At 40.7% G+C, this 22,646-nt stretch overlaps 1 protein-coding gene across 1 annotated transcript in view; it reads right to left on the reverse strand.

The window, feature by feature from the left end:
- The window catches only part of LOC118781647 (polypeptide N-acetylgalactosaminyltransferase 18-like), a 72,305-nt gene extending 50,772 nt beyond the window's left edge, over nt 1-21,533 (reverse strand). Inside the window, exon 1 of the mRNA XM_036534655.1 lies at nt 21,434-21,533. Within this exon, the coding sequence (XP_036390548.1) occupies nt 21,434-21,533 (100 nt within the window). The remainder of the gene's footprint in view (nt 1-21,433) is intronic.
- Nucleotides 21,534-22,646: the final 1,113 nt, after the last annotated feature.

Raw genomic sequence — 22,646 nt, forward strand, 5'->3', positions numbered from 1 at the left:
AAAATGCAATTCATCTTTGGAGTTGCGGTGAATGAACATTCATTCTGCGTTGAGTAATCAAACAATACAATCACAGCCATATCCTGACTACTTCCCCGCTAACCAAAGCCCTGGATTACAGCTCATTGCTATACAGTTAATTTGCTCATTCATTTGTCTCTTGTGTTACATTGACTATGGTCTATGAGTGTTGCAAAGATTGACAGGGCACTTGCTGAGTGTTTTTCTTTTTCTACTGTGTCATCCCTTCTTAGGGTGACCTTCCCAGTCAGGGAGGCACACAGAACAGTAACGGTGAGTCGATAACGATGACAGTGCAAATAGACCCTTTGTAAAAACGTCTTTTCACCTTTAGTCTGTGGGCACTGCTGTTAGCTCTTTATAATTCAAAAACCCATCTCACACAGTTGTCACACAGTCCCTGAAGTTTATCTGAAAAGGTGCCTCGTCACTATCAAAGCAGGGCTTTAATAGCTAAATTGTAAGGGGAAAGCCATGAAACACCACTGTAATTCAGGTCACTGAGAAATCTGGCCACTGAACCACAAGTCAAGAAACAGAGACTGGGGCCAGGGGTGGTTCACTAGCTGAATCAAAGGATTGTCTGTTAGCCCTGGGCCACTGAAAGGCTACACACACTATAGTTACCACTGGTGAGCAACGCTGAAACAGGCTTATGGCTAAACAGGCTTACAAGCTAAACTCTGGACAACAGTGACTGAAGTTACGCCCCAAAGCCCGTGAAGAATAGTAATACCCTGAAGGAGGTATCACAGTTTAAGACTTGAAATGCCCTCTCTGCTTTTTAAGATTGCCTGGTGTGGATGTTTAAGGTCACCCCCCAGGCTGGAGCTACAGTTTGTCATGGTTTGATCTGGATTTTCCTTGGTGTGGCTTCCATCTGGAGCTCACAGTAAAGGAACAAGGACAATCAGACGTCCTCTCTTCACTGTCTCTGTGTGTCTACATCATTTCCTGTGGAGGACAATTAACTTGAGGTAGAGCTGAGAGGCCACTGAAGTGTCTCCACATCAACACCATTCATTAGACTGGTTTACTCAATAATGAGCTCACTGACATTAATATTTTCACATTCTATGAAAAGCACGTCTTTAGCTTCAGCATACTGAGGACAGATACAAATGGAAAAATTATGATGGCCCTGCAAAGGCCCAGACTGACCAAACAAGGATGGCAATTTGAACAATTAAGTGGCAAGTAATCCCAAAGCTTTCTCTTAAATGTTTCACATTATAACTTTCTTGTGTTACAAAATTCAAATTACAAAACGGAGCTAAATTTAGTTCAATCGATTTAAATTACTGAGAATAAACTTCTAGGTTAGGTTGAGTGCAATGAACAATAATGTTTAGAACACAGACCTCACAAAAGCTGTGATGTGTCATGAGCATTTAACACAATTTCAATCGATAAAAGCTCACATTGTAGCTTTTGCAAGCACACGAACTACAGACAATCTGCACTGTTTCGCGAGCATAATCATTTATTCTAATTATGTGATTGGTGTCGATTATTCTGTGAATTATTTGTTTTATTGTTAATCAAGGAGGATAAAGGGGAACGGGTTGAAAGTAATGATAGATTTAAAGGTACTGTTCGGGCTTCCCCTGTTTCCAGCTCACCCACCACCACTGTCAATCAGCCTCACTGACATGGGGCTGATGTTGCTGAGAGATATTGGCACACGGGAAAGACTCGCTCACCTCTGGGGCTGTCTGGTGGGGATATCTGGAGCTACTGAAAATTTGCATGGATTGTGAATAGCCCACCCAGGATAGTAAAGTGTGTTATCGCATCATTATTCAGACAGAAGTAATTCGTGATTCTGCACAGAGGGAGTGTTCAGATTGATAAAAGGCTTCAAAGGCCTCTTCTCTCTGTTTAGGGGATGTTGCAGTAACATGGGTTTCTCCTCTGGCTCATGACAAGTGATTTTGGAAATTGCAGGGTGTGCTAGCTGAAAGCATTGTTCTGTACTCCGAACTGAACACCGCTGGACTGTATTCAGGAATCTGCAGAGAAGGGTTCGGGTTACTGGCTGCTCTCTGCATAAAATTAAGAGCGCCATTTCATTTGCATTCTCAGTATGGGCCCAAGGAGTTATGAACATTGATTTTTTTAATAGAAAACACAGCTGTACTCCTTTTAATTTGTTTGAGGTCCAGCTTTTCAATTTCCAGGAGTGCAGTCCTACTACTGCCTCAGGCTGCCAGACTAATTTTAATATCGGAATTGACCTCTATGTCAAAGTTTATGTCAGGAGAACAGATTACAAAGATAAGATATTACAAATCCTATACCTACAGTAAAATAAGTTTGTATCAAGTTTCACCGCTGCAGGCTGACATTACTGTGGTTCAGCAATGTATCTTCATCATTACCTCCAGTAATGATGTCTCTATTGTAATGTACATGTCTAGGCCTGCTTAAACAGATGAGTATTATTTTATCATAAGGAGAGAAACGGTGGATCAATCAAAGCAGACTTTTCAAAACAAGATAACAGACTTTCACATATTTAGGAACTTGTCCATTGCATAGCAGCCAATGAATTTATTCTCCAGTTATAATAATACAAGTAATAACTTATATTATTAAAGCTTTACTTAACCAAGGGGGTCAACTGAGAACAAGCTGTCATTTACAATGATGACCTGACAAATAGCAGAAAGGCGTTAAGACAGGAAAGGTTAAAAATAATACCTGACATCACACAACAATACAAATATGACAATGTACAGGGTGATACTAGGTATACGGTAAACAAACTCCATTTACGAGTATCAAGTAAGTTATACTGAAAGGGGAAATCCAAGCTCTTGAAATTTTTGGTTGGTGAAATGACACAGATTTCAGTCTCTGATAAAGTGACAAATTTTAGCTTAATGCCAAGCTTCATGATGCTCAGTAAGGGCTATTGCATAACTTTACCAAACAGACAGAAATGGATACCAAGAACAGACTACCAGCTAGCAGCCTGAATTACACTGAGAGGAATACTCCAAAAAGGTGAAAAAGAGTCAGAAAACTGCTCCTTTACAGCTGGAACCTGTTTGATCCACTCAGACACAAAGTTGTGACACTGTGAAAATGGCCTTCACTTAGATTTCCAGATCAAGGTCACAACAATGTAGACTGCTGAGAGGAAAGTGTCTTGAGATTGCTTCAAAGGGATAATACACCTACACCAACTCCTCATCATCAGCAGTGCTCAAAGTGACAGATTTGAAAAGGAGGCTGGAATCTGTGTCATTGCAGAAAATGGACAGACACTGCCCTGCATTTTCCACCACAGGGCTAATGGTGTCCAAAGGCATTGTGGGACTGTAGTACAGATGAGACAAGCCTCTATAGGGGACAAGCCTCTTTAGGGGTGCAGGCAGTGTGCTCTCGCCCTTAAACACTGTACTGATCACTGCAAAACTCTCTACGATAAGAGCAGTGAAGCAGCGAGAGCCATTGTTACCTTTACAAAGAACAGATGTGTCACTTTTCGTAAACGGGAATCCTTTGTTCCTGTCTGAATCATATCAGTTCCAAATAGAGGGTGTGCCATTTAAGCTCTTCACAAGAGAGATCAATGATGATAGGGTGTGAAAGAAAAAGGGAAAAGGCTTCTGTCATTAAAAAAAAAACACTTGTATTCTGCACCTGAAAAAGCAGTTTGCACAATTCATCCATCTCATCTGCAGATTTGTAAAAGTCTTACTGAATAACAGAGCGGAGATCAAAATAGAAGAAATATACATGTGAACAAATTATACACAGAATGGCAAGCTACACAACATTCTATTTCTATTTCAGTCTCTTAATTTTAGAGCCTGAATCACCTTTCTGGAAGACCTACATATAGAAGTATGTAGTTTTGGTACTGTCTGAGGTACCTGGCAGGAGAAGTAGATAAAAAATTGCATGAGGGATAGAGCTGGGAAAATTAATAAATTACTATTTATAAGCATTTCCTATGGCTTATTTACTCACCTGCACATATTGATGATGAATTAGACAGTTTTTTGCATGCTGTGGCAAATACTATACAGCAAGCAACACACACAAGCTATTTGTAACTCTGCCCAGCATGTGACACAAAGGAAGCACTCTATGCCACTCAAGACAAAGAGGCTACTTACTAATTCCATTCTATTACTTCAGCCATGACTAGGGATGTAACGATATATTGAATTTCGCGAGATTGCAATAAAAAAAATTCTCGATACCATCGTGGGACTGTGAGGAAATCTACCAGGATATTACATGGTTATTTGACTAATATAGCTGTGTTCTACTTTCTCTCCTTGTGAAAAATTGTATTGTTTTTGTTCTGCAATTGTACCAGGGGCGGTTTGTTCCTTAGGGCAGTCGGGCGACGCACCACCAAAGGGGGAAAGGGAGGAAATTTTTCTATCACATTTTACCATAGTGTTACGCTAGCTAGACAGTCATATTCATAGTCCAATCAGCGTCAAGTCGTGTTCCGTGGAGTACCGCCCCTTTTGGGCAATTTCAGTCTGGCTGAAAATCACCCAGATCGCTCTGATAGACTCCCATGCTAAGGCAATTTTTTTTGAACTGCAGGCGCTGCAATGCAATCTGTATGGGTTCCGGATGGGCTTGCACTAGCATGCTTTCGTCATACGGAACCTGGTGTAGGGATCGCCGGGGCAGCCAGCGATCTTGTCACATTCAAGGTCAACATGGCTAATGTTACCTCAACTCAGAACAACTCGATCATGTCATTAAGAGAAATACCATTCAGTCATCGTAGTAATCAGGATAAATTGGCAACTCAAGAATTAGGACCACCCAGACCAACATCAAGCAAATTTCTACAAAGGGGAGGAAATCGTATAACTGGGGATTTTCACAGAGCTGGTATGAGCGGAAAACGTGGCTAGCAGGCTGCGAAGTAGCTAACACTTTGTTTGCAATGTGACGATATCAGGTTAGTTAGCTGACTAATTTGCACAATGCAATGTGACAGCTAGCTGTTAATTTACCCATTGAACGGGTCACCTTAGCCATCATCGCAACAATTGCCCCCCCCTGAGAGATTTGGCAGGAGCTGCCACCAAATTGTACATACATAGTTCAATCATTCATTGCCAAAGAGTTCATGCCAATTCATGCCAATTTTTGCATATGCTTAGGTCATGGCTGGCTACTTTTATTTTATTTTATTAAAGAAGGAAAGCAGAAGCACTTTAAGTTAAAAAGAAAAACATATTTTATACGAATAAAAAACACTGATTATTTAATAAAGGACATTATTTCAAGTCATCATTTTTTTTTTGTTTTTTAATATTGTGATAAATATCGTATCATGGACTTTTTATTGTGGTATTATCGTACTGTGAGTTTTTGGTATCGTTACATCCCTAGTCATTGTCATATGAAATGAGTTCTGTGGGGTTTTATTACTACTGTGCATGTGTGATGCACGTTGATTACGTTCATTAGACTGTCTTGAAAAAAGAAGCTGCCTGTCCGAATCAGACAAAGAGTTACTTGTTGCCATCTGAAACGCCTGATAATTTCAGCGTTTAATAGCGCTGATAAACGCCACAGTCATGATTACGAATTGCTGTTAAGAAGCCCTAATCAGCTACCGATTCAAGTGCTTGTTACATTCACAAGGTGAATGCCATCCATAGTCCTTTCTTCAGGGTAGACAAAGGCCATGAGTTTTGAAAAAGCCTAAACCAGCAGTCAGTCACTGAAGCAGTCAGCACAAGCAGATATACCGCCACTGGAACACCAGATTTCCAAATGACCAAAAGCTATTTCCAGCAGAAATCCTGCGTTAAAAAGATTTAACAGAACCAAGTCAGCAGTTCTTCAAAAGAGGAGACTGTGAGCTGAAGGTTTGGCCAAAGTGGACCCTCTGGTTCAAGCTGGTCTGAAATGAGTGTTCTGTAAGATTGATGACCATCTTAAGAATCAAAGGTGCAGCCAGAAAGTTCCCCCATCTAAGGATATTAACCAGTTAGAGCTTACAGCGCAGTTTGTGATCTGAGTTACACATAGGTTGTATTTATTACTCCATAAGAATTATCCATTCTCAAAAAGGTTTTTAATCCTAACAGCAAAAAACCCAAAATATTGCTACAACCATTTGCATTTACATTCATTTGGCAGACACTCCATCTAGAGTGAATTACAAGAAGAGTATTGAATAGGGTTAGGCAATTAGCTGCACATATACTACATTAGTACCGACCTTGAAGTATTGCCTCAGGGCAAGTGAGTGCTCCCTCGGTATAGCAAAACCTTGTACGATTACTGGCAACTTCCCGTCACCAGATTTGCATTGCCAAATGTTTGTATCACCACATGAAAATGGAGGGACTTCTGTCCTGTTGTGAATAGCACAAATATTGGTTAGCAGAAACTATTGGTCTGGCTCAGTTATGATTATGGAGGGCTGCAGGTAAAAAGTCAGACCTTACACAGACCGAGGATTACACTGTTGTCAGTGGTGGCACATTTCCGTAGGCTGATTTAGGCTGCGCACTGAAGCCCCGGGCAGCGTCTGATCACATTAATCCACCTCAGCTCACCTTACTGAACAACAGACCAAACTCCCTCATCAAACAAGATATGATAGATATGACTCTACAGGGAGGGGAAATGAGGGAGAGACAGAGAGGGAGAAAGAGAAAGAGACAGATGTTAGTTCTGATAAATGTCTTTGCGTATCAAAAGTGCCACATCTAGATAAGACTGTCTTTAACACTGCAGCTCCTTGCACAGGTGGTGTCAGATTGAGACAAACAGCTGGCTGTTATGAACTTATTTATGAATATAACATAGCATTCCCACCAAAGCTACATGAATACACAGTCATCTCTGTTACAACACAGCTATTTTATCAAAGTCCACTGTGATGTAGACTCACTTTATTAGGGGCAACTCTGAAACTTAATAGTGGACCACTGGAATAAGACTTCATATCAGCACACAGGAAAAGCATTACACCAAAAGTCCTCTGTCTCCACTCCATCTCTCCCCTCTTTGGTCATCCTGTATGATGAATTAGAGCTAATGTTCTAACTAATAACTAGAACTCAACAGCTCTCATAAGTCATGCTACCTGCATTACACTATCCAGCTCACACGGATGTGCTAGAGGGGGGTGCTCTCAAGCCCAAAGTGTAGGCTTCAACAGATTGCTGGAGAGCTCTAATATGTGAAAACCAGCACTGTTTCTATTCAGCATTATCTACGCACTGTCACACTACAGACATACAGACCTCTAATCAGAGAGAGTCGAGGCTGTCTAAAGTGGGCCATGCCGTGGCTCAGACTTCGACTCCTCCGGTTACTCAATAACGATGTACCGATGAAGCACCCTTCAGCGTTTTCAAGGATATATCGCCCCTCAGAGACTCTGCACTCTAATTCAAGTACTTCTGCATGCCATGCTGCATCAATTTATTACCACTGCATTCATACTTCAACACACAAACCCATTTGTTCTAAAACCCAGGAAGGCAGTGACTGCCATCTGCATAGTAAATAACATCAAATTAACCAATAGAGTGTCCATCATTTGGACACAGTAACTCCCTGCGGGACAATCAACAGTGAATGCACAATGTCACCCTCACAGTGTCACTCAATCACATGTGGATGTAGAGTATGCAGTCACATGGTGGCACATTTTCACCCAGCACCAGCCCAAACTGTGAGGTGGCCTCACTTCATATAAATGTACAGGTGTTTCCATTAGCTGTGCTGGAGATGCCAGCACATCTGCTCAGAAGAATAGCAATACTAGAAAAACACAAATCATTCATGCCTTTAGCATCAGACTGGAAAACATAACCCATAATAAGACCTTAATCGAAATACAAGAAGCACACAGAGAATACAAAAGCTTTCTGGTAGTTTCTGGTTAAAGCAAGGACATTAAATACAAACAAAACCCCTAGAAATACAGCAAAATACCACAAAACAATGCACAGACAGAGAGCTCCTCAAGGCCCAGGCTACTCCAGGAGGGTTGCTCAGTTGTTACATGCAGAATCACTCTGATTAGGTGAAGGCACTTACGAGTGCAAGTCACAAAGGCAAAGCACCAACTGAATAAGCTATGGCAAAATTAAACTGTTTTGAGGGAAGAACCAAACCCCCTGCTTGTATATTCACACTTAATCTTTCTGGCAGACTTACTTTTTGACCTTGGTTATTACATTCTTTGTTTAACAAAGCAACATGTAGGAAGCTGCTCCATATCTCTGTTCTTCAAATGTTTACCTACCGCTACTACGTATGCTTGGTCGCACCCTACATCAGTTAGAGACGCCCCTGTTGTTATCTCTGGGGAGGCGTAGAGCTGTGACCTTTAACATGAGCAAGAGCAAGAGCACTGAACATCTTAGTGTATTGGAATAAGCTATCCGAGTGTTGTCACGAATGCAGAACACCTTAGTGTATTAGAATGAAATGTCCTAGTGTAGCCAGGGCAGTGAACACCTCAGTGTGCATTCATGAAGGTCGGGAACTCTCAGCTGCTTCATGTTGCCCAGAACTAATTAAATCCCAGACCCAGTGACCTCATATGTCCTGCCCAATATGTGTGCTAATAAACTCTAACGACCCAGATCAAAAAGAAACATTTTCAGAAGTGGTGAGTGAACAGGGCTTCAGTTCTGACCTGGTGTCTTTACTCATTAACAGAATGCCTGAACCAGTGACAGCAACTTCACTGCAACACAAACTCACAGCATTACTGCAATGCCATGGCAATCATAGGGCATCAGTACAGTGTTGCAATATCATAGCAACGGTGGGAAAATGTAAGCTATGTGCTAGCTCAGAACATACACGGCCCACAAATAAGCTATTTATCCCCCCCAGCAGTTGTCCTGCCCAGTCTATATTAGTTCCTGATAACCACCAAATAGCCTGAGTTTAGTGCTGTTTCCACAACGGGGTAAGGGGCTCATGAGGGGCATCACCCAAATGCAAGCCCACAGACTGCAACTCCTGCAAACAACTACTATCATAAGCAGGCCACTGATGTTACGACAGACAGGAAACCCTGGGAAAACCACCACAGATCTGTTTCCTCAAGGTGAGCCTGGTTAGAATACTCTAAAAAAAGAAAAGGCCACACACCCCCATGGACAAAGTGCATAGCAACAATGAAGCAAAGTTTAACTGTCAAAGTTAATCAAAGCAAAGAATTATGAATTAAACCACAAGAAAACATTCATAGCAACGCAGAGTAATAGTCCAGCACATACAGCCGGTGTGCTCATCACTGATGCCTGATCACCAGGAACTGAAAACATAACACATTACAAAATAGTCGTCTTAATATGGTCAAGCAGAGGCAAATTACCTGGTGTTGTCAAAAAAGGAAATTATAGTGGACCCACTTTACATCTGGATATACTGCACACCCTCTACATAGTCATGTCTGCATCGGTAGTTATTCATGTTTGATGCAAGCCAAAAGATGGATTTATGTTGGTCAACATCACTTAATGTATAGTCATTTAATTTATATTACACAACACATTGTATAATAACTTAAAATGATTACATAACATTTCTGATCTCAGCAAACAATGTGCCGTACATAGTAGCATGGTGTCATCATAAATGACATCGAATAGCCAATTAGCATGTGTGCAGTAAGGCTGAAACACTGAGAGGATTCAGACAGCTCAGTAACCCGTGGACCCAGCAGTGCAGACTCAGCTCTGTCTCCTGGGGGTCCCTCTGTCATTAGAGAACAGCAGCAGTTGACATGCCCTCCAGACGCGATTTTCTCTGAGCGCGTCTATGGATTGGGGGAAAGCCCGCGGTCCACGCGGTCTGTGTCTGTCTCAGAGGCGGGACACTACACACAGTGGCTTATTGTGGGCATGGGGGAGAGCCTGGCAGAGATACTAAGCACAACAATTTTGAGCTTGAGTCTGAATAACCCATTTATGAGAAAGGTACTATTTTATTAGTCATGTTTATTAGTCACAGGCATTAATTAAGTATAAAAAGCCTCTGAACCATGGGGCTGTACATCTGACTAAGCTTACAGTTATCTACTTGGTTTTAAATAAAACTAAGTTTTATGGACAACTGCTGCTTTGATTTTTCCCTATCTCAGTGAGATGGTAATAACAGATGTTTTGAGGAAGTAGGCAATATTAATCTCTCCTTGATAAAACACATCTGTGAGAATATGTTTTCAAAAGAGCCCTGAGTAACGGGCAGAGAACACATGGGGAGTATCCCAGAAGGCTTTACATTTGGAGACAGCTTTTTAGTTTCACCAGTGTACTGATTTCTCATATCTGCTCCATTCAATGAGAATGATTCCCTTTGAAATGCTCTTTCGTGCACTTACATGTGACAACTTCTGCTAAAAATACCTATGGCTGCAAGAGAGAAAACAACACTTTACAGTACAATTTCCTTTGGTACATTTTCATGGAGAGCTAGGGACATACAGAAAGACAAGGCATACATTAGAATTTTACAGAAATTTACTACACAACGTCTCTCATTTTATTTTTTTAAGATTCCCATTCCTGCCTCTGTTCCAAATAACAAGGTAATTCCTGTAAATGAAGTATAATATATAATATGAAAACATGCATATCATAAAGCTCCTATAAACAGCAAAGTTTATAACGTCAGAACTTTTTCACCAAATAACCACTTTCCACGTTTTTTGCACATGGTTGTTACCATGTCTTTACATGATCTGCATACTGGACGCACAAGCACATACAATTCAGGTTATACACTTTGCTCAAAGGCACGGTAGCCACATCCCCAGGACTGCTGAGGCAGTCCTCCAATACATCTGCATGTAGCTAAAGGCTATTTTTTGCAGTCATACAGCACACTATAGTGGAATGGGCACTACATTGGAGGATAGGTGATACTCCACTGATGTCCTCACATCAGCAGCTCACAGTCACACTGACAAATTGCAGGGTGCCTGAGAGCGGTGAAGTGAGGGGACCCCAACCCACCCCTATTCCTGTCGGAATGAGACCAGTTTGTTCCACTGCAGTGAGCTTCTGGTCACTGTTGGCTGATAATGGACATTTGTGAGGAAATTTATGAAGCTGCAGAACATTGGAGAGGCACTACCTCTCCCCTAGGTTCACATGTCCTTGGCTTTTAAAAAATAAAGAAGTAATATATTTTTAGATGAATCCTCCTTCCCCAATCATATGATCATTCTTCATATTACTTCTATAATTATTCTTGATATAATAATTATTATTTTAGTACTATCATTTTTTCTTAACAGCAGTAAATCTGACTTCAAATGCAAGGTTAAATAATGTGGTTATTATCCATCTAGTAGTAGGGACAATGAAACAGCAATATAAACACTCATAAGGGCTAGGGCTTGGAATGTAAGACAATAAGTACACTAAGCGCTAAACATTAAAGGACTGCAAGTAGAGGCAGTAGCAAAGTGCAAAGTACAAAGTGCAAGGTCAATGGAAAGTCTGTAGTTACAATCAGGTTTACCCCCACAAGAATCAACATAATTTTAGACTTGTGATTTATGTATGCATTTCTCCTCACCATTTATACCACACTGGTGTGGACCATACAGGATAACATGCATAATCGTTTGTCAGCATTCCAGCCATTCATGCTTACTTGAACAGAAATGGGACTATTCATATATTCAGTTAAGGACTTGTTTCTAGTTGTCAAAGGACTAACTTCATGTGGTTTAAAACATGAATTACACTCTTTACTTGTTTCTGTGACCTGAGAGTGAAGTCAGCATATTTTATCAAAGACTTGAGTAGAAGAGAGTTTGGGACATCCTAGCATGCTTGCATTTTCCTTTTAATCTTACTCTTACACCATATTTTATACCAGAAAGGTAATTTTGAACCAAAATAGCTACAGACAATTTCTGTATGGCTGGTAATCATCAGGGAGCAACTGGAACAAGTTTAGAGGTTTTGAGAAATATCATGAAACTCTGGAAGGAAGCTGTGAATGCAAATGATGATGCACAACTAAAATTACCTGTCCTGGGTCTCCAATTCTTAGTTACTATAATGAATACCAAAAAGACTTTTACAGTCCTGACTGACAACAAAATTGCTCTTATATAAGGCCAGTTATCTCACCTCAGTTTGGTTATTCTTAGAGCAATGCCAAGTTACTTGGAACTTGGAACTCCTTTTGGGAGTTTGTAAGAGGCTTACTGTAATCATAAGGTAATGTGTATGTATGTGCACATACATACACACGGGTTTCGTCTCCTCTATGTGTCCTAAATCTGGCCACTGTGGGCTGTGGCCCACGTCTGTCTGCAGTGGGAGACTCATTATTATCCATCATGTCTGATGAAGACCCCAAAGGGGCTGTCAGAAAGCTTCCTGGGAGGCCCACGATGCACCGCCACAACATGTCTAAGGAGAGTCAGCCTGGAGGAGGGGCCATGCCAGGACACACATACATCCACACACAAGCACACATGCACATACATCCACACACAAGCACACATGCACATACATCCACACACAAGCACACAAGCACACATGCACATACATCCACACACAAGCACACATGCACATACATCCACACACAAGCACACATGCACATACATCCACACACAAGCACACATACTAAAATGTGAAAACACACACACATTGACTGAGGCAACATAGTGAGCTCTCTTTTCAATCCATCAGAATATCATCAGGCCTGAGTGCTCTTGTTCTACTCTAACAGGGAAAATTGTCAATTGAATCCAAGGGTCATTAACCCTCTTTGTTTTGTTCTGAATGTTATACAGCTAAAAATTCAACACTGTGTTTGCCAAGTTGAAGTAACAGGGTTCAATTCAGTCAACAGCACCTGCCTCTCACACGCCTGTTAAATGCAGTAGCATGTCTTCTGTGAGGGCTTGTTTTTGGGTCCCTACATAAAACTACATTTTGAAGGAAAATTTTTGTGTTTTAACCTTTCTCTTTGCTTGAATATTGGTTTGAAGTCAGTTGACAGCAGTATTTATTAATAGTCTCCAGTCCAGCATCTGTACAATATAATGACTTAAAGCTCTACAGCGTGCGATTTAGCATCAGATTACATGTAAAAACCCAAGACAGAAAATAAACATCTATACAGAGATTATGTAAACAAAAAATCCACCATTGTATGTCTGCTTTTATACAATATGAAATCCAAGTCAAGGCTGAGTCTTTAAACAATTACTTACTCAAGGCCAATGTAATATCAGAGCAAAGCCTGTGTGCCTGTGTAAATATGCACCGAGTGCACAATTGAAAGTCGATATGTGCAACTGAATTACAGATACCTTCAATTAAATGTTGATGAGTTGATGAATTTTAATTGCATTAACAGTTCAACTAAGCTATCTTAGCAAGTTCAGACTTAAACAGAAGACATTACAGTTTAACACTCCTTTCCATCCGCAGGGATCAAAGTCCTCTAGACTGAGATAAGATACATCCCATTAACATGGAGATTTAGGATAGGATTTGATCAAGTGAACTGCAGCGATAAGCCAAAGAACACTGAGATAATAAAAAGGTCTCACGATCTGGAAGATTTTTTTTTTTTAAATATGTAATCTTTCATTATTTTCAGTTATGTAAAGGCACACAACTTCCATCTGCTTATCAGGTTTCTCGCCCTTCATGTGTAATCCTGTCTTGCATCTTAAGGGAAAAGATGAAATATTTAGCCACACATAATACCCAATGGTTTAAATATTCAACAGAGCAGAGTGGGTCGTTTTTGTGAAATCCAGTATTTGCGTTTCCAGGTTAGACTGCTGCTCAGACAATGGAGGATATGGCCCTTGGGCTGTCTGAGAACAAACACTCTTATTCTCTACAAGGCCAATTAGCCCACGGCTGGAGGGCAACGTGTAATGACAAACGCTGATTCCTCTGTTTAAACCTCACAGGATCTCATCTCCAAACGAACAGAAACCTGCACCCGCATTCTCATTCAAAAGAGACACACAATGCCTTTGAAGTCTCTAAATGGATTACACTCTCGATGAGAGCCAATGCAGTTAATCATGTTGATTCAGAAGGGGGGTGGGAAGCTTAAGCTTGTAAAATTAAGTCCATGAAAAGACAGCCAAAGTCGCCCCTGATTTATCAAACATATGAATTTGATGTGCGCTCTGATGTTTGGTGAAAGGGTACTTAAAATAGAGGCGGTGGTGAATGCATTTGATCAGTCAGTGAGCAGAGCAAGGAAAGATTACCAGATGTTAAACACATGTCTTTGTATCTTCTGCACCAGGGCATACTGGTGGCAAACAATTTCTTTTTCAATAAGGTGAACAGCACACATTATAGCACATACTTTACTCATATTATTACTATAATTATTACTCAGTTATTGTAGATTAGTGATGTGCAGTACGTGAACGAACAAATCTTTTTGAACGAATCTTTGAGGTGTATTGAGTGTACTGAATCGCTAGTCTAAAAGATTTGTTCCTTCCTCTTTGCAAACATGCGCGCTGATTAGCTGGCATAGCAGCTATAACTCTCCCTCCAGTGGATATTAGCTATGCAGTCTATCCATGAAGCAGCCTATCACAAAACTGTATCAGCAGTACGTTCATGACGACAACTAGCCAACTAGCTGAAATGCTAAAACAGTCAAAGCACCTCCCACTGGCCATCTTGACACAGCGGCTCAGTGACTACACTGACCATAGTGACTGCAGCATGTGACTGACTCGAAATGCCCCCACTGTGTACTGTCTACTGAATGACCTGATACACTGTTGACAAGTTCTCAGTACAGCACTTCGTTCAGACTCAAAAGAACTGGTGACTCAGAAGACTCAAACTCCCCCTACTGACCTGATGTACTGCTGACAAGTTATTAGAACAGCAGTTCATTCAGACTCAAAAGAGTCACTGAAGATCTGGTGACTACGTGTTGCCAGAATCACTAGTTCTCGGTACAGCAGGCTTGGGCTACATCCGCCATTCACTATGACGATGCAAAAGGAATTAGAGCGCTTCCGTGACATTATTATAGGAATTAAAAATATTATTAAATATTAGTTTTGCTCATCTACCTGGAATATTATTTTATATTTACATTTTTAACAGTAGCATATTTTAGGTGCGCACGGTGTATTGCAGTTCTTGTTTATCAACTGCAATTTGACGTACGATTTATTTAATGTTGACATCACATTTCCTTTTAGCGTGAATAAAGTCCTTATTAATAAATACTGACAAATCAACATAGTAGGCTACAAAGCAAAACAGAAATGTGATTGTGATGCATAAGCCTATGCATCACATATGTAGTGTACGTACTATGTCTACATTAACAACAAATAAAAATATGACATCACTGACTACAAGTATATTAAAATGTTTGGACTCGATTAGTTCAAAACTTGTAAAACGAAGTTTTTCATTCGGATATAAGCGTGGCTCTTTTTACCTGATTGCATTTTTTTTGTTTTGTTTTAGCAAATGACATGTACTTATTATACGTGTTAAAATGTGGGGGTTCTATTACCTTCCTAAAGATGGAGTATACTTTGCGGCTGCATGATTGTTTGAATAGCATGGTGCAGTTTCAGGTAATGGATTTAATTATTAATTTCATTGACATTTGGTTTCACAAGTGCTGTTTTGCAGCAGAGCAGGCTAATAATGGGCATGATGTTTGGATCAATGTAGGGTAATTTTTAAAATGTAATAAAACTATTTACAGATTCGTGTATGGCGCCCGACCACATATGGAAATGAACCAATCAGTGAGTCAAAGATTCAAATCATTTTACTGTACTGAACAAAAGGAACCGAATCACTAAAAATAATCGTTTTGAACACCACTATTGTAGATGGCATTATTTTATGTATGTATACATATTCAGTTACATGCACGGTCCACTTACCGACTCATGCTTCACTTATAATGGATTGCATTTACAGGACGTCTTTCATGCACCTTCACTTTACAGTGAGGGTGAGGAGGTAGGCAAGACAACTCACCTATCCACCAACACCACCCACAACATTTTGCTGCTAAACGGCAGTTGGTGGAGAGATAGGGATTTATTTAGCCTATTGATCAGGAGGATAATTAAGTGGCTAAACTAAAACAGCCAGGTAATTAAATTTGCTCATGACACAAGGGAACCCCTCTACTCTTTGTGGTGAATGCCAAGGAATCTTTAATGACTGAAGTGACCTGGAACTGTGGCTCAACACTTCAGAAGGCAACTCACAAAAATACTAGCCCTACTGGCCAAATGACCCCCCTTTCAGCAGTAATCTGGTTTCCCCAAGAGACCCAATATGTAGCCATGTGAAACCCTACTTAGCCTCAGCCATCAGACAGGAGGAAGATATTGTTTGAAAAGGGACCGGCATTCCCTGGACTACATAATATATAGTCGACTCCATTTGGGTCTTTGGCGTGAATTATGAGGCAGAGCAGTGAATTACCTCACACACATTAGGTAGATTTTCCAAAGCCACAATCCATTATATAATGACCTGAACAGAATTTATCATTTTGTCCAGAGCCAGTCAGGGGTACCTTTTTTCACACCAGCTTAAAGCAAAGACTTTCATTACTTTAACAAGCCCAGGAGATGGTGTCCATAAGGACTTCATTTTCAGGCACACATGAAGAAGACAAAGAAGCATTAGTAGACTGCCATTAACTGTACTCTGGCTATAATATCTACCTGTTCATTTCCCACAATACCCTTGTGACTGCCAAATGTAATGCAGAACACTATGATGCGAGGTCTAATAACATACACACATACATACACACACACACACACACACACACACACACACACACACACACACACACACAGAATTAAATACGTAACCATTCCTCCTCAATGCCCAGACCACATTCCGGTTTGTTCTCCCCCTCTCCTCACTTGTGCAGGCTGCCGACAACAAAGAAACACTGCACCGGTCAATTATCATTATTCACTCCATTTCTCCCATCTGCCTTCTGTCTGTCTGAGTTTGTCTCCCGGCAGAGAACAGTGGTGTCCCTCCCTGTGGCTGTCTCCCGCTCCTGAGCTCTCCCACAGTGAAGGGGAAGGGCAGGAGAGTGACAGAGAGTGGAAACAGTTCCACTGCTCTGAATCAGCCCATCACCGATCTGCCACAGCACCTGTTTAGAGGCATGCTCTACTGAGTGTGGAAATTCCTGAGATGTGCCCGCGAGCACTTCCATTTTCCATAATGCAAGGGCCACCGTTTTCTGCGAGTTGCAGATGGATAATTGTCGAAGCCTTCATTTCTTTATTTTTCTTAGTATTGCAGTGTATTTTGAATGCAGGGCATGAAGAGTGGAAGCAGGAAGCGACTGAGAGTTAATCAGAGGGGCCGCATAACACAACAAAACCAGCCAGGGTGGTGTAGGGGGGTGGTTAAAGCTTCATCTGGGGAGATGATGTTTGGTTGCCTATGTGTTCACACAACTCTGCAATGATTACACTCCATTTGCAGACAAAACCAGGGAACTTGTGTTCCCTGGTAGGGGAAAATGTAGGTGCTTTATTGGCCTGACTTCGATTTACTTCAGTGTTTGCCCAGAGGGAAAAAAGAGTTTAATTTGTCTGAAAGAATGCCTCCGTCAATGCTTTTTGTCTTAATGCATTTACTTTTGATGAGCTGTACTTATTTTCTTTTCCTTTTCATTCCAGCTTCCCAAAATATGACCCAATGCTTGATTCTATGATCATTCGAGACTGCAGATATAGAAAGGAGTTCTCATTCAGCACAGTATTCAGGTTAATACATAGTGATCAAGAGTGATGCTGAATTGGTTTAAATACCCCTCCACAGAGTACCCTGGCAACACCAAGAGTGATAACCTTCCAAGAAATCAAGCTAAACCTGTACATGTTATACTTCCAGTAAGGCTTTTGAATAACATACTCTTAGAACTGTGCCATTCTTACCAACAGAAGAACTTTTGAGGCTTAATTCCATTATGAAATAAGCTGTTCTCAGAACATGTCAAAGCCATGAATTGTCTTGAGAAATGTAACTTCCTGGCTGTTACATATTGTCTTTTCAGGTGAGATCTTAAATCTGCAGTGATTTCCATCAGTGATCTCAACCATATAACAGCCTCTCTGCCTTCACCAATATCTCTTTGGAGGGGGTTGTCTCTTAAAATTAATTTAAACCACAATATTAGATCGTACAATGTGCATTGCATTCTTGCAGCTAAAGCCAGCTTTGCCTTACATGTTGTAGCGGAGCGAGCAGGGTGGCAGAGGCTGCAGCTGCCCCGGGGGCGTAATGGTTTCGATCGACCCCTAGCTAAATTTCTCGCTGTGATATTTATTTTGAATGAGCAGGGACACAATAAAGTTACAGAAAACTTTATTCACTGTCCAATATCCTTGTGTAAGTGTACAAACAGAAAAAGTACACCCTCTGTTTGAGTCCCAAAGTATAGGAACTAGGCGATCGCCGGCTGTCTTGTTTTATTTCCCATCGCCGTCACTGATGAGGGAGCCATGATATTTAACTATTTTGAATGATCATAGACACAATAGAAGTATCCTTGTGTAAGTGTACAAACAGATCTTTAAAAATGGTCTCACGCAATGAGGTGCACTGAAATAGCACACCTCATTGTAATCCTCCTTCCTCTCAGTTCCGCCCTTCCTTCTCCGTAAGTTTCCTCTCAGATCTGTCTTGCATCTCCATACAGCCTATAATAGGCTGTATAAGGACCTACTACAGGTCCTCGCCCCCTCTGAAATGAGCCATCGACTCCGCCCCTGCTTACATGACTAGTATTTTTACATTGATATAAAAAAAGTTGCAAAAGAAAAATAAATGTCAATTTAAAATGCATGTGCTTATCAGGTTTGAGGAAAGAGACACTGTCCCAATAAGTTAGTCTAATGTAAAGTGACTCTGCTGACAGTGCATTTCTTGCTTTCTCTTGTTCTGGAATTGAATGGGTAGCAATGCTGAGATTTTTTTTTAGTTTTTAAATTTATGCAACCAGGCCCGGTGCTATGTGGGTGCTTAGGGGAGCATTGCACCCCCAGATGGATCTCAATGCACACCCAGTTGTCTCCTTATATCCTGATGTCTACATAGTATTTATGACTTTTTCCGCACCCCCATGGGTTGCAATTGCACCCCTTTGTATTTTCTCCTGGTGCCGAGCCTGGATGCAACTGAATTCCAGGACTTTCCAGAAATGTCAATTACTAATCGTGAGTTGGACTCAAACCTGAATATGCGCAGATGACAGTTCAGACCAAAGCAAACTTAGATTGCATATTCTGAGTGCAGTGATAGTAAGTGAAATATAATTGGCCCCAACTCCGAAAACATCCATTATCCTATCAGCAAATCTGGAGCATACCTGAAGGAAAAAGGTGTTCAGTATTCACTTTATATAGCTGGCCGTGGGATAAACATGCTGCTATTGTGCATTTTCAGGTGAATTGTCCTAATACAAATGCATTTCCTGGTGATGCAGACTCCTTACTTTCTGAATAAATGATTTTCATAATGTCATTCCCAACACAATATACGGGACCCACTGAATTATGTCAAGACTGTCTAGAGTCTTAATCGAATGAAACAGTTCGGTTCTTATCGAGACTGTGCAGCCTCCCCTCGAGTATACATGCGAATGGACTTTTTGTCTCTTCACTGATGCCAGAGCGGACATGGCGACAGACAGCTGGCTCTGCCACCTGTGCCACCCATTCTCTACCAGGAGCCTGAGGTTTGCCATGGCTGTCGACAGTCTTCTTTTTCCGAAAGATGGCACATTGTCTTCCTATGACCCAAAAACTGGAAAAGAATGTGTCTTTTCAAAAAGAATTTACAGTGTTATCTTTTAAACTGTTGCCATATTGCTTACGGCAGTATTCTACACTTCACCATGGGAATGCCCCCAATACAAGTACAGGCACATATCACATATACACCTTGTGCAGCTACGAATGTTGGCATTGTGAGAGCAAAGAATACACCAGGTGTATTAAAAATGTTTCTGGATGACAGAATAGCCAAAATATGTGAGGCTTCTTGGTAAAGAACTGCTAAATAATTACTGAATCTTGCCTCACTCTGTCATTTACAGCAGTGATAAGGAGATTTGATGTGTGGTCAGCAGTAAATCACATGCTCAGGGTTATCTGGGGACAAATCTCTCTTCAGCATTAGTGACTAGGATACATCAGTAGAATCACTAGCTTCCCTGAAATTCTTCAGACTTGCTAATGTTTCTGAATGAGCACTGCAGTAAATGTGAAAATGTAGTGGAATTAATGTCCCACTCATATTTCAAACCAAAAAGATGCTATCAAAATTTAGCTGTAATGGGCTCAGTTTCTGCTGAGTCTTACATTACTACCATTACTGTATTTAAGCAGCATTTAGTACATGATAAACACTATTCTATATAAAAAAATGAGTCAGACATTATAAAATCTATACAGAAGCTGATGGGCACTAAAGATTTAGTATTTGTGCAGCTAATTACCAAACTTTATTGAATTCCCTTCTTGGAAATCACTCTGGAAAAGAGTGTCTATCAGATAAACAAAATGTAAATGATAGGTTTGTGCCTTGTCCATGTGCCCTTGTAAAAGGGTTACTATGGAATTCCACATCAGTAATTAAAGACCTATGAGAGCTATGATTAGGCTCAAGCTCCTATTAGTACGGTCATGGGGGCTCTCTTAATTAAAGCATATTCTACATCATAATCATCTACATCAATCATATTCTATATATTTCAACATACGTTTCACATTTCAGTCACTGTCTTTATGGGGCATGCTCAGAAATATTCACTAAAAAGTGAATATACAAACTGACTTCCCATTGGGCAATTTATGAAATACAATATTTACTGATAATTTCTGATACTTTGGAAATGAAATTACCTGTAAAAAAATTACATCATAATAATGAAGTTATTTAAACCTGATTGGCAGAACAGTAGTGCTCTTATGTCTTTGCTCCAAGCAAAGAGCAACAGGAGGTCTGTACATTTCAGATTTCTAATAGAGACAGTTGTTCCTGCTTCATAAAAAAGTTGCATAAAATCTTGGTATTCAATTATAATTTAATATGCCCATGCTTTGCCATTCTTGTCTTAATGGAATCTATGTAAATGTTAATGTGCTAAACTGTACTCAGATTAGAATTATAATGGCAGCCAAACATAGTCAAATTTCTCTCCTGAGCAGTTCAGCAGAGCTACTCTGATGCAAAAGTAGCCAATTTTTTAAGTGCCTTTTGGGGGAATGTGTAATGATTTAGTTTCTTCCTGAACCACTATGCTGAATTGATTTAGTTCTATTTTTGCTTTCAGGATTAGCATTTAAAAGGCAGCTGTGAATATTTGATGTCTTGTCCTAAATGGTAAAGAGCCACGGTACGGGGGTTGCGGAGAGCTGGAGGCGGAATCTCCACTCTGACCGCAGATTCTGACAGCAGCGCTTCCCTTGACTGAAGTGGGCAGCATTTCTCAAGGCCCATGGCATCAAAAAACAGAAAGAGAGCATATCGAAAAGTACTGAAACTCCCAGAATTCCCAGATGAACAGAGAACACAAAGAGAGAGCTGGCAAAGAGGAAGGGTGTGGAGGAAAAGCTGAAGGGCAGGACATGAGGGAGTTCCTAGCTACTGAGAACAGACTTCTGTGGTTCTCCACAGGTTTGATGCCTGAGACTTAAATCACAGTGATCAAAAGCCCATTGTCAGTCTATAAGATACTGCCTCCACATCAAGCAAGGAGTGACAACATAAGTAGCTACAGGCACAATAATAACTGATTACACTAAACTGCTAAACTACATTTCTGGGAAGGCTGGCCAACTAATGCAGTGACACACATTTGACACACACACACACACACCATTTCCCATTTGCATGACTTTAAGCCTCACTGACTCAAATCTGTTGCAAAAGAAGAGGAGAACAATGGCAGAGCTGCCCAGTTAGTGCACTGGAACTATAAATACAGACACATTATATTTTACTTTGCAATTCAATGGCAGGTGGAAAAATGGCAAAATGGCAAAACAAACTTATTCTCATATTCTTGGTATTGTTATTATTGGTATACTGACTGACATGAGTTTTACTTGACCTTGTACATTCTAAGTGATGTAAAAAGAGAAAACACTGCACCATCTGAGCTGCACAGAAAACAAAAAGCATGATTGAATGAGACCTCTCTGCATGATATTGTCAAGTGGTGGTGCAGTCTAAAGTATTGGGGGTGGGTGGTGATAGGTTTGAACCAGTTACATTCTATTTAAACTGCATTTTGTTTGAACGTTGTTTGAACTACATTTTGTATTTACGTTCCCACACACACACTCTGCAATAGCCCTCTGACTGTTAGAGATAACTGGCCACACATACAGTTCAAAGGGATGTCCCTGGTAGCTGACCCAGTGGGTGTCCCCAGGACATCCAGATGTGATATGCACTTCCCGATGGGAATGTTCACACCTGCCATTTGGTATACCGCGGACAAGGTACTTAAACCCTGACTTGTAGCCATTATGTTGAAGATCTCGGTCGGAACACATGTCGCTGCTCCCACGCGAGTCTCCCTTTGCGCATCGAAATAAATCTTTTCAA

Source organism: Megalops cyprinoides, chromosome 8 (genome assembly GCF_013368585.1).
Source record: "Megalops cyprinoides isolate fMegCyp1 chromosome 8, fMegCyp1.pri, whole genome shotgun sequence".
NCBI lineage: Eukaryota > Metazoa > Chordata > Actinopteri > Elopiformes > Megalopidae > Megalops > Megalops cyprinoides.